Consider the following 13,686-nt stretch of genomic DNA (forward strand, 5'->3'; position numbering starts at 1 on the left):
AGCTGAAAAAGTGCTAAAATCTGTTTGCTCATGCATGCGATCACAGTTTCCGAGTTCTTGATGGGCCTTGGTACGCCGCTTTTTTGGGGGCAACAAGTAGTTGGTGAGGCTTGTACCCGGTGTACACAATGCTGTAAAAAGTGGGTTTTTTGAACTTTACCTGTTTTGCCTTTCATGGACTCATAAATGGAAGAGTGCGTATTCATTTCTCAGCTTGGGTTCATATATACATGTACATGTACATGTATCTGAACATGTACATTGTATCATGACTATGCTTCACTGAAAAAAGAGCACTTTTTGCCTGTTTTCACTGAAAAAGGAGCACTTTTTCAGCATATTTTGAGGGACGCGAAAAGCACTAAGTGCAAATTAAAAGAGCACCTTTGGGAAAGGGCTAACAACCGCATACACAGTCGTTGCATGTATGATGATCTTCCTGGCTATGCGCACATGCATAATGACACGCCACAATATATTTATCGTGTGTAAGAAATATCGGAAATAAGAAAAGAAAGTCGTTTTTCAAACACCCACGCTATAACCGATACCTACTGTACATGTATTTAAAAGATGGCAACAACGATTTAAAAAAGAGCAGAAAACACATGAGAACGAGTTATGCAGCAACTATCCACCACTGTAACAAGATAATCAAGATGTTACAGTCGTGGGTAGTTGCTACCAGAATTAATTTTCTTGTCACATTGATGTACATGTATTCACTGACTCAGTCAACAGGTCAATGGTAAAAAAGGCCTCCTTTACGGGCAAACAGAATACAATTGTGGGGGGGGGGGGGGCAATTGTGGGTAGTTGCTGCATAACTCGTTCTCATGTGTTTCTTCTCTTTAAAAAAAACATTTATTACTGGCTCAGGGCGCGTTTGGTTGGTACGAACTAGAACAGGATTCACCAGAACAGCGCGTTTGGTTGGGACTGCACCTGTTCTGGGTCGGCCAGAACATGTTCTGCTTGCTCCGGCCTCGAGGCCGGAGCAGACCGAGCAGTTTCACTTTTTCACAGTGAAACCTGGCCGGAACATCGATTTTGGTCCCAAATGATCACGTGCATACGCTTTGGGGATATTAGACTCGTCGTACCGTACACAGTCTATTTCCACCATGTATTCTCCCAATACCCCTCCTTGTTGTCTCACTTCCAGCTACCCTCTTCCCAAAGCAGTCGTCACCCTTCATCCATAATTCTTCCTAAAGCTGGCACCTTCTTTCGTAAATCAACCCTTTTTTTTTTAGTGTTGCCTGGAATAAACTTCCTGAAGATATTCGTTCACTCTCTACAACAGCGAAATTTAGTATTGCTGTTCGTCGGTATCATTCGCTATCTATGTTTTCTTTGAAAGGTATTCCTGACTTTTGTGTCTAGGCTAACCACATCTATGATAGTTTCAATAGTTTGTGTATATGTCAGTTATAGTAGTCCGCAATGCTGCTTTTCTAATTCTCATTATGACTAGCATGCAATGTACTACCCGAAGTACTGAATTTACTTCTTCTGTACTCTATATTCTAATGTATCTTCTACCTCTTCTCCCTTACGAACATACTTTCTCATTTTCCATACTTACTTAGGAGACTCCCTTCGATAGGCATCTATTTGCCTCTGGAGGATCCGTGAAATAAAAATCAATCAATCAAACAGTGACCATGGTGACCCATACAAATTTGAAGATTGCACCAAGTTTGGCATTTTTTCACAAGAATATGCTCTGTTTTTGGAGTACCGTTTGGTTGGCATGAGGCTGCTCCATGTGCACCAGCTTTTCGATCCTGTTCTAGATCGTACCAACCAAACGCACCCTCAGTATCCGAGTTAAAACAACGATTTACATCTTTTTGTTCGCCTGGTCAAATGAAGAACCTCTTACTACGAAAACATGGTGTGACGAATCATTTTGTGCTGTTACTTTCTAAAGGGGTGCAGAAGTTCTACAATCATGTACATGTACATGTAGATGTAGATTGTAAAGAGTTACAGTGTTCGTTAGTAGTATACATCTCGTACTGTTCTGATACCACAATCCAGTATCAGTTAGCTACTGCCACTACTACTGGAGTGATGAGTCTGATGACATCCTTCACTCACACCTGTTATGACCGGTTGGTGATGACGTGACACGTAACGAACATATCCAAGATCATCATTCTCCATGAATCCCATTGTAGTGAAGCGTTGACAAGTCATGCACAACCGATGCTTATGATATACCCTGTACTAGTAGTCGCAATGACCTTTGTCACAAGAACTTCCATCAGTAATTTTCACAGTTCTCAGTAACACACACACACACACACACACACACACACACACACACACACACACACACACACACACACACACACACACACAAACACACACACACACACACACACACACACTCTCTCTCTCTCCCTTTCCCTTGCTCGATCGTATCAAAGACCTGAAGCAATTAGTGTTGACAGTCGACATCTCTGTAGTTCAGGTGTCATGCTATTGATCTCTTTGTGACCCTTCATTCAAGGTGTTCAACATGTCAGTGTCAAGCTGCGGTTCATGCACTGGCCGTATTCAACATTGCCAAACGGACTTCTCGTCAGTCGTGCTTCAAGTCGACGACAGATTCTCGCAAGATTGTGTCAGGTGCAGAATTTCCGTTGTTCTCGCAGTTATCCATTGTCGACACTTGCGTGCAAGGCGTGTAGATCTACATCATGTACGCGTGTGGGCGAGCGGGTGTGAATGACTCAAAACGACAAAAGACGAAAAGAAGCATTAGCAAAATCAATGAACAGATGTACCGCGCGTACTGGATCGGACTCGAAGTTTAGAAAAAACAAAAAGTCACCGAGTTGTAGACCTACACACCCACAACAATCGAAAAGGTCCTGTGTCCCTGTCAAGATATCGGCCTCGATGGTTAGATCAAGGTTTTCATGGACCATGGCTCCGTTAGTTATTGTGTGTTTGCATCCAAATCGATACGAGCAATGTATTGCTTTCCAGCAATGCCTTTTGATCGCATGTCGGCCTGGCGGCGCCCCATGGGAGATGTTTCGTAACGTACCAGGAATGGCGTGGCAAGGTCAAACATGCAGATTTCCAAATGGCGCTAGTAGTAGTCCTGTGCAACAAGACATCTTTCATTCACCAACCGTATCATCAATCAACTAGGCGTCGTTCCTGCTGATCAGCTGACTCAATGGCATTGAGAGATTCGTGTGAAGGGTTATTGCTCGATGGGAGTTCATCATTGGCGAATTTTGCTGCTTGTCAATGTAGATATACTACACACTACTGCAGTACATCAGGTATCAAAGTGAGGTTGCTGGTTTTATCAGCCAGCGTGAGCTGTATAAAAGTCAACGGTGCAGAGATCCGAAGAACAAAGTTGATCAGAAGTTTCTAAGACAGTTTACGCAAGTTCAGAAGTCGCGGTAGCACTGTCCATTGGAGCCAGATCTCAGGCGAAGGCCCTGAAAATGGTCACGATGATGAAGTTTCGGCAGCTGTGCAGCCATTCGTTGCTTGTCATGGCGGTGCTTGCAGTGCTCATCCCAGAAAGTCAAGCTGTACCTGCCTCGCTGCTCAAGTTGTGTGAGCAACCGGCTCTGCGAGCCATACTCAAGTTTTGTTCCCAGCCGGCAACAGAGGCCCCGACAACTGAGGCCCCTACAACAGAGGCCCCGACAACACTGCCGCCCTGTACATATAGTGAGTGGGGTGACTGGCAGGAGCTCAGCTTTGCCCGGCCAGGCCAGAAATCCTGCCCAACAGGCTCTGCAGTCGAAGCGGAAAGACGCCGTACTCTTTCCGGGGGTGACAAAAGCTACTGCAAAGAGCTACTGGTGGAAAGATCGCTACGCTGTAAGTTTTAGGAGCATAATTATTCAATTGCTAGTACCTTAGTATCCCCACAACTATGCAGGTCAAGCAATCTTCTCATATGCTTCTATTGAAATGCTTTTCACATTGAAATCCTTTGTATGGAGCAAATTTCAACGAAGCTAACCGCAATGCCTGTAAGCAGTAAATGCATACGTAACATATGTTGTCACGTGTACATGCACGCACTGGAAGCTCCTTGACCTAGGTGACCAAGCAGGTAATAGAGAGCTTAAGATGAACGTTATTTCTGACATGACGCGAACCTTCAGCTATTTGGCTCGCGCGTCGAAAAACAACCCGAGTGACCTGCAGCTCACGTCGAAAATAACGTTCATCTTTACCTCTCTATTGGTTGTCTTTGAGGTCTTCTGATGCCGCCTGCCCAGTGCTTTTGAAGCAATACGGTTTCAGGTTTGACCCACGTGTTATCAGTTTTTCATGCTATCGAGTGTTGGCAGCTGCAAAGAGCCGATTTTATACAAAAACGTATTTAGGCCAACAAAAGCGTAATCATCATGTCATTTCATCACATTCTGTTGTAATGAGTTGATGATCGGTGCTCTTCCTGTTGCTAAAGCAAACTAGAAGAAAGAATTTCCTAACTGTGATGTGCTATTGTGTTGGTATAAACTACAGGTCCACCATCAGTACAAGAGCAAATCAACTCATTGCAGTTTGCACTCGGCGGTTCTCTAGGTCAGGAGATCTCCAGGAAGGTCCAGGGACCAGGTGGTCGTGCCGGTCCAGGACAGGCAGGTCCGTCTGGTAAGAGTGGTCCTCCCGGCCGGCGGCCCACTTACCCATGCTATCCTCGACACCTTCCGCCCGGCCGACCCGGCCCCAAAGGTAGTGCCCCTAGACGTGGATCGCCGGGACCCAAGGGAGGACCCAGCGGATCATCGGGACCATCAGGACAAGCAGGACCGTCAGGACCGGCTGGCCCACCAGGAGGATATAGACCCAGCCGTCGCTGCCCTCCCACCTCAGATTTTCGGCCATGGCGACCGGATGTCACATGGAAATCATTCCACAGTGGCCCCACTACTCCCGGTCCAGACGTGACGAGAGAAATCGTGCTGGTGCTCGATGCATCTGGCAGTGTAGGACGATCGGCCTACAACGACATGTTACAGAATCTAGGGGATCTCCTGGAAGCACTCTGCACCAACTTCACTCAGGAGAATGCACCATCAAACTACCGCTTTGCATTGGTCGTGTATGGCTCTGCAGTGCATGAGGTTTTCAACTTCCACCATTCAAGCCTGGGACATCTTAACAAGGAGGCCATTAAAGCCTCCGTCTTAGCAGCGGAACAGTTCTACACTGGAGGCCTCACTGCAACTGGTCCTGCCCTTCGGTACTGCTACAACAATATCTTCACCGAATCAGCCGGCATGACGGCGTCCAACAATACGATGAGGAGAGTCTTGTTGATCACGGACGGTAGAAGTAACAGAGGCGAGCCGCCCCGACAGGTTGCCCAGGACCTCAAGTTCGACAAGAGAGTGGAGGTGTTTCCCGTCGGAGTCGGCAACAACGTCAACTTGCAGGAGCTACACAGGGTCAGAACCACCATAGGTGACTACAACACGCGCCTTATACCTCTTATGCTGGTGAGCGACTTCACCTCGTTTGCCTTCATAGTAGATGCGGTCAACCAGGAAGTCCAGGATGGTCGGAATTTTTGTGGTAATCCCTCCATCTTCAAATAACACTCCACATCTTGGCCTTCTCACATCGCGTGAGCCTTTGATATCCCAAGATCTCTTTAACCATTATTATGACTCTCATGTAGTTTCATGTTTTGCCAAGCATCAATTTCAACAGCTGGTGTTTGGTATCCTATTATACGGGCATTTCACCTCCTTTGGACCAACTACTAATATATATCCCATCTCTCCCCCCCCCCCCCTCTCTGCACTAGCAAGCAGGTCCACGGACACAGACACACATGCACAACATAAACGAGCGCACACATTACCACACAACCGTGCACCCGCTCTGGTGTAGCTGTTATCCTCTGTCTGTAATATGTTACGCCCTGCAGATTGTGCAATGGTATCTTTGCAGGTATGAGGTCATGACACATAGCGACCAGAAATTCATCTTTTGTTGCCGTGTTCCTCTCACACTCAGCGCCGATTGTAATTCTTATGCTCATCCTCATTTTCTTTGATATACCCTGCATAGTTATGAGGTCTATGTTTATGAGGTTTATGTCCATTTTGACAGCGATAATTTCAGTCGTGAAGCAAGCACATAGAAATTAGACTTGCACTGCATTCCTATGCTCATAGTAGCGTTGCACTGTATGTTCTTCTTCCAGTGGCTCTATCCGAAATATTGGATTCTTTCACACCGTCACATATTTTTGCTCTCCAAATCGTACATGTACTTCCATACTCAGTGGTATTGCTGGTGACAACCGTGGTTGCTGCACTGATGCCATAGTTGGCTGTACAAGCGTACATTGAAACGCGGGTAAAAGTATTATTAATTTAATGTGAAGAGCTATTTTGAGAACCCTGCATCACAGTATGTACCAGTCATGTGACCTTGGATATACTGTGCTTCGTATATACTGTACATCGGCTATAACGTACAAATATTCATTCTGTCCCATGGAGGTGCGTAATACTGAGGTTTCTCTGTACACTTTGTTCAATGGATGCGTGCACATTCCTAGGACTATAGAGCACAGTGTGGCACTGAGCTCACAGTGGAACAGCTGGAGGTGTCCCAATGTGATCAACAATATTCGATCTCTAATCCTTGAAGCCCATGGAGGGTGGAAACGTACCTGCGGATGCAGAACAGCCAGTCTGACTACCCATACTCCCACAGAGCCGAGAATCGATTTTCTTGCAGCATCATAACAGATGGGCATGTACATGATTGTACATGTACAAATGTACATAGTTTAAAAGTAGAATTGTACTATCATGACTTGTATACTCGTGTTATGTGGCTTTTCCACTATGTACCGTCAGCTGTCATGATTCCTGTATTCATCCGTTTCCAGTTTTATTTTTTGAAGTAAATAGTTGACATTTCGTGTGTTTTTAGGACTGTCATGTATATTCCTTTTGCCTATTCTGCAGTTGCACGCGTGTGTTCACCTCATTGGCCTCGCTCGTTCCTCATTTCTTTTGTTCATTTGGCTTATGCGAAGACTAAAAGCTTGCTTGGTGATGTCAACGCGAACAAGCTTATAATAATAATAATAAAATATAAGTCTGGCCTCGTGAAATGATGCGAACATCAGAAAATAATACGAATTACAAACAGTAAACTATGTTTGTACGACTCTTTCAGTGATCATGAAGAGCGTAAATGAAAGTATGCATGCTCTAACTCTGCCCCCCCCCCCCGCCACACACACCACACACACACACACACACACACAGCCGATGTCTTCTTCCTCGCCAATGGTGGGACAATCTTGTCAGCCACGGTCCCGGGTATGTTTACCACTGCAACGCCCAGAAGTCACTAATCCTGGTCAAGCCCTCCAGGTGCGCAGCTGCTGTCGATACGTTCGAGGGACCGATGTGCAGGTCACGTGTGATGGATGCCGCCACCTTGGTGCACCTTTGGGTACGGATGAGTTTGTAGAACAATTTGTCCAATCCAAGGTCGCCACCTGGTGTGAGGAAGTTGCGCAGCTCACGACCATCGCTGCATCGCAACCATAGGCCGCTTACTCCGCATTCACAGATGGCCTGCAAAACAAGTGGTCCTTCTTCTGCCGGACCTCCTCCATCCCGGCGTCCCTGCTTGAACCGCTGGAACACGCAATCAGCGATCGGCTCATCCCGGCCATCACGGGTCAAGCTCCACATGGGACAACAGTTACTGTTTGCTCCCTACTCTCTCTGCCTTTGCGGCTTGGGGGACTAGGTATGGCAAACCCCTGTTCATTGGCTGAGCAGTACACCTCGTCCAGAAGGATCACGGCTAGCCTCGTGTCTCGCCTGCTGGAGCAGGAGTCGTCTCCTGGCGACTCTCTGACTTAGCTCCGGACGGTCAAGGCGACGGTTCGTGCCGAGAAGCGGAGCGCGTCCAAGTCTATGGCTGGCGCCCTTCGCTCGGATCACCGGGAGCTGGCCCCTGTTTTCGACCTGGCCTCAGAAAAGGGTGCATCAAGCTGGCTGACCTGCCGCCCCTCAGCCGCCATGGTTTCACCCTCACCAAGGGAGACTTCCGGGATGGCCTGTGCCTCCGGTACGGCTGGACACCTCCTCCGCTCCCAAGCCTCTGCGTGTGCAGTAAGCTGCTGAATGTGAGTCACGCCCTGTGGTGCCCGTTTGGTGGCTTCCCGACGCTGCGACATAACGAGGTGAGGGACATCACCGCCAGAGCTCTAAGGCAGGTTGCTCATAACGTGACGGTGGAACCCCACCTTCAGCCCGTCACCGGAGAGGCCTTCCGCCATCGCACAGCTGTCACGGAGGAGCAAGCTCGGCTGGACGTTGCGGCTAGTGGGATGTGGGGTGGCCGATTCGAGCGCATCTTTATTGATGTACGGGTGTTCAACCCTTTTTCGTCTTCGAATCGTGCTACCTCCCTCGCTGCTAGCTACAGTACAGACGCCATGAACAGGAAAAGCGCCGGAAGTACGAAGAGCGAGTACGCGAAGTCGAGCATGCCTCCTTCGTGCCCGTTGTGCTTTCTGCCTCTGGTGCGCTTTTCTTGCGGATCGCCTCTCTCCTGGCTGAGAAGAGCAAAGAGCCATACGCGCAGATTATCTCCTTGCTGCGCTGTCGCCTTGGGTTTGCCCTGGAGCGTTGTGGTGCCATGTGCCTGCGTGGCTCAAGGAGCATGTTTGCTCCTGCCGAGCCTGAGTCCCCTGCAGTGCTAGTGGCGGCGGAGGCACGCATCCAGTGAAGCTGCAGTGATCCTACTGAGTGACAGACTCTGTATAATCATTACTGTATCTGATGATTCGTTTTATGTAATTGTGTTGATTCTTCACAAAATGTGTTATTTTGCCCGTACAAGAGGCTCAAGGAGTTCATTCCTTTAGAAAAAGTCTTCTTCCTCACTAACACTACAGTGGCATGACGATGTACGCATAATTTTACGATGGACATTGAAATACTGGCATGAACTCACCGACTATATCCGGTTAAAAGTCGGACGCGTAGAGCATGCACGCTGAGCCCTGTGTCGCGGTGATGCGGAATCCCAACTCCGTACCAGAATAACTACATTGTAGAATTGCATGTATTGTAACGTTGGATGGGGTACCACAGCTCTTCGATTTGTCCTCCAACCAGTTATTACTAATACTCGGAGGCTTTCTGCGTAGAGTTTCCGCTTAAAGAAGGAAATGACACTAAGCAGAACGTCGTTAACGCACCTCAATAATCTCCAGTCTTCCCATATGTACAGTTGTACACGCAGTGGCCCTGTGGGTGTTACGAAATCAGGCGAGAAGTGAGGCCAAATCAGGCAATTGCATCTAGCACATCATTGTCATTGCGCGAGTCCACGAAATAACTTGACAGGTAAGTGCAAGTTGAAGTGGAAGATTGTTTCGCTGATGCGTCTTTGCTATATGTTTGGGTATTCTCCGTGTCAAATGCATTCCAATTTAGGCGATAACTGTGTATGTGCCGGTGTGTTTAAAGCATACCTCGTGTAATCACAGTTTAGTAAACCAACAGCGTCGTCCAGAACAACCGCAACGTTTGTTTTTGTTGCCCCACAAATTACTGAAATAGCAGCAAAGATCCGCGGGAGCAAGTGTCCTTCCATTATTTTTGTAAGTGCGATCTGCCAAACGAGGATGGGGCATTCCAGCAACACTGCAGACAACTGCCGAATGTACACTGTCAGCATAGCATGGGCAAAGCTCAGTACAGTTAGTGTTAGAGTGCACTGTGTTTTGTAGCTTATCATAGCAACCAAGGGCATCAACACAGCGGTGCGAAAGCTGTGCAAGGACTCAGCTGCTCTATGGACCAAGATGGTAAGAACTGCATATTTGGCTTGAATAGGCATTCATCAAGACCGAAGATGAGCTATCATTAACTCACAGGATGATACATGTGGAGGGGATTCTAAATATACTCGAAGCCATGCTGTCAAATCCATTCAGCAACTATAAGTAGGGTGATCATTGCGCTGAGACTACCTCAGGGGTTCATTTTTGTTCTCATCCTGGGGCCGTCCCTGACCTGACGGTGGTGACTGGAGAAGTGACAGACTGGGGAAAGTGGCAACTAGCCTCGGCGATCACTTGCTCCGGTACCTATTCATGTTGATAGGGATAAAACTAGGCGGAAATCCTACCCACCCATATTCGCAGCAGGAGAACGAACACCTCACACTCGACACTACTAGTAATGCGCTCTTATCCTTCGCCAATACACCATCATTTCATCAACACTAAGAAAGGTCCAGGTGCATATTGAATTCCGCTTCTTATTCAATGAAAAGGAACGGAACATATTTGTAATTACCGGTATGACTACGATTGCGGAACCTTGGTGGTATAACTTGGGTGACAGAATAAGGCTTTATAAAGGCACTTGTATAAAGTATACTACGACACCAGCAACTTGCTTTGCCGCTACCTGGCGAGAAATCCACCCAGCTCATTCGTATTGTGTGAAGTCACTCGATCGATTGTGCACACCCGGGGATGGTCGTAGATACTCGTCCGTCTTGTTGTGGGAACTACAATGTACGGGTATACCCCATGGTTCAGTGGCAAAGCAAGTCACAGTTAATGTCAACTACTAGTCCAGAGTACTCGTCATGTAATTGTACACCTGTGGCGAGATACATGTATTTTAGAGAAGGAAAACTTTCCATTTCAACTCCTTTAGCTGAAGAAACAACAACCGTCAAATTATTTCCAATGAAAATAACTACGTTGTGTAAGTCGCTTTGTTATCAGGCTGCTTGCTGTTTTTCGGCTGACATAACTTAAGGCATGCAAGACCAGTGTTCGAGTCGCTGTTGTTGGAATGCAGATCCTCGCAGCAGGAGGCTACTTCAAGTCTGTGCCAGTCCGAGTCAGTTCAGATTTGCGGTGTGTACGTACAAAGTGAAGTGTCAGTGGTGTAACACAAAGTCAGCCCCAGTCGACAGGGCCCAGAGCTCTTTGAGCTCAATGGCAGCACATTGCGAAGGGCGTTGAATGCCTACTAGGGCGGTTGTAACATGCAGGCAGTCTGCAACACCTGGAACTCCTACCTTGGGTACGCCATTATCTGACTTCGTATGGGCACAACTAGTGGAGAGTTTACAAGTGGTTCTCCCTACATTAACTCTCCTGGAATGCTTTCCGCGGGGCATGGACCTAGCAACTGATGTCGCCTTCACGTATGGGATGATCTGAGGGCTTCTCAATTTGTCGCAGCTGAGAGTGGCTCAGGTGCTGGGAGCATTCAGATTTTCTTTGGCTGGCCTGTGCTTGGCTTGGCCTCTGCGGAATGGTAGACCAATACTGGCATCTTCACTTCTTCTTTGTCCGTGATGACACCTGTACAATCATGTATTGTGCTAGTGTGTAACAGTAAGAGACGGGAGTCGTGATAAGCCGTGAGCACATCATCGGCTGTACCTATCTTTCATGTGTCACACATGAACGATGGGCATGTGCTGACACAATCATGATGTGTGCTATGCGGTCGACGGCAAAGCTCCATCCTGAACTAGGTTTGAAAAATCATCGTGACATCATGCTATCTTTACCAGGCAAAACCTGGTAGAAGCCATCACCAAGTGTCAGCCACAATCTCCACATTGTCCCTTGATTCAGCAACCTCTTGGTTGGTTGGAGCTCTTTGCAAGCCGATAACTAGGGCACCCTGGTTTCAGGCACGAGCTGCGTTGCAAGACACCCATACTGCGCCAGTCACGTGATCGATGAACTTGTGCTTCACTTGTGTTTCCATGGCGATTTCCCTACCCTGAATGAGTTTCGCCTTTGGGCATTAGATTCTTCCGGTTGTAACGGTGCACATTTGCCAAATATACACATAAATTGAACTGCCTCCAGCCTCCGAATATTAAATTGCGCATCGAGGATTTCCATGTAGGGTGAGAACACTACTATTGTGTATAAAAAACAACGCACAAGTCGAGGGATGACCATGTACAGCAGGTCCACCTGTTTATAAGACGGCAAGTACGGGTACTGTAAAATTTAATGATCTTTTTGCGTCGGCATCGCCATGCAATCTTGGCTAGCCTTCTCATAAGCAAAATCATGCAAATGGAATGGTGGACTGAGGAACGAGCGGGGGCCAAAAAATGTACGCATACATGTACATCATAACGTGTTCAGAACAGAACAACAAGGACAATCAAGGCTTGTTTGCTGCGACTTGATTTAAAGTTTCATGCTCTCGCAATCATCAGGCGACAATATGCACAAGTACATGTACGCATGGCAGTGCAAAATGACAACACATGGCATTGTGGGATGGATGCAGCGAGTGGAACATTTTTAAAAAGCCGTACAAACACATGTTCGGCTGTAACGTTACCCCCAACCATAAAACTCCAGATACATGTACGTGTGTGCTCGGTTCGTGTGGTGGTTTTCTCGCCCTGCTAAGTGTGTGCGTGCGTGTGTGTGTGCGTGTGTGTGTTGGGGGGGGGGGGGAAAGACAACTGCTACAAGACCATGGATCTCACGCAACGTCTCAAATCACATACAAAAAGTGCATGTAGTTCCTATCATCAGGCCAAAGACGGCAAAGCGAAGGAAGGGTGTTGTGCAGTGCTGTGTGATACGGAACGATCCACAGGATGGTGTACATGTACATGTACATGTAGGTCATACTCATAGCCTCATACCCTATTTAGGAAAGGGAGCAAACCGTGAATTCCAGCCATCATGCATGCAGTTCCTGTAGATTGTAATACTCATAATACATGTACTCCCTTTGCAGACAGCTAGCTGCTAAAGCACATGATTGTTTGTAGTGTAATAATTAAATTACCATCACTTGGATTTGTCCCGTAGGTCATCAAGCTACATTGTAGCTGCATGGTCCTACGGATATTACTAGGTACTTGTATGATCCAACCTACCCCATCGCAACTGATCCAGTCCGCCACGTGACACCACGGTTGTGCATGCCTTTACCTTAGTCTTTCAGACTGTTTCAGATCGGGTCCTGGCAAAGGGGCAAATATGGAGTGACTATCAGCTGGTCACTTTTCTCACTGACCATACTTGCAAGTACGTCTATCCTCTCTTTGTTTCCATAATTTCCATATGGAGAGACAATCGACATTTTCTTTTCTTTATTTTTACTTCATACTCCGAACTGCCATGCTCCCAACTTCCATACTCGAAACACCTCATGACAATGATAATGAATAGAAGAGTGACATGGTTGTGGGGCTGAGCTCGCTTGGTCGACCTGAGGTCTCGATGTATCCCCAGAGCACCAAGAGACGACGAAGAGAAAAGAACTGGCAACGTGAGTACAAGACTGGATGAGGAACAACAAAGTATATTGTATTCAGTTTATAGTTATCCTCATACATGTAATCGAAAACATGTACATGTAGGTACCAGTAGTCATCCGTGCAGCCTAGGAATTGGCGGATAATGCTCGAAAAGGTGGCAGATTCTGCTTGAAAAGCAGTGAAATTGGCAGAACCATACAAACCTTATGGCGGGCAATTCCTCGAATTCTGCTCCATTTCTTTATCCACATACCAAACATGCATGAAACTTACCAGAAAAAGTACCGAATTCTGCCAATTTTTCTGCCGGCATTATCCGCAAAGGCCTAGTGCAGCCCACACCACGCACATACACACGTGCGT

General features: G+C 47.1%; 1 protein-coding gene across 1 annotated transcript; it reads left to right on the forward strand.

Annotated features, from left to right (window-relative positions):
* Positions 1-3,388: 3,388 nt before the first annotated feature.
* Positions 3,389-6,287, forward strand: LOC135809626 (collagen alpha-3(VI) chain-like). The gene is made up of 2 exons (XM_065323013.1): positions 3,389-3,864; positions 4,522-6,287. Exons 1-2 carry the CDS (start codon positions 3,480-3,482, stop codon positions 5,595-5,597), a joined length of 1,461 nt encoding a protein of 486 aa, XP_065179085.1. The 5' UTR covers positions 3,389-3,479; the 3' UTR covers positions 5,598-6,287.
* The last annotated feature ends 7,399 nt before the right edge of the window (positions 6,288-13,686 follow it).

Source organism: Sycon ciliatum, chromosome 2 (genome assembly GCF_964019385.1).
Source record: "Sycon ciliatum chromosome 2, ocSycCili1.1, whole genome shotgun sequence".
Classification (NCBI taxonomy): Eukaryota; Metazoa; Porifera; class Calcarea; order Leucosolenida; family Sycettidae; genus Sycon; species Sycon ciliatum.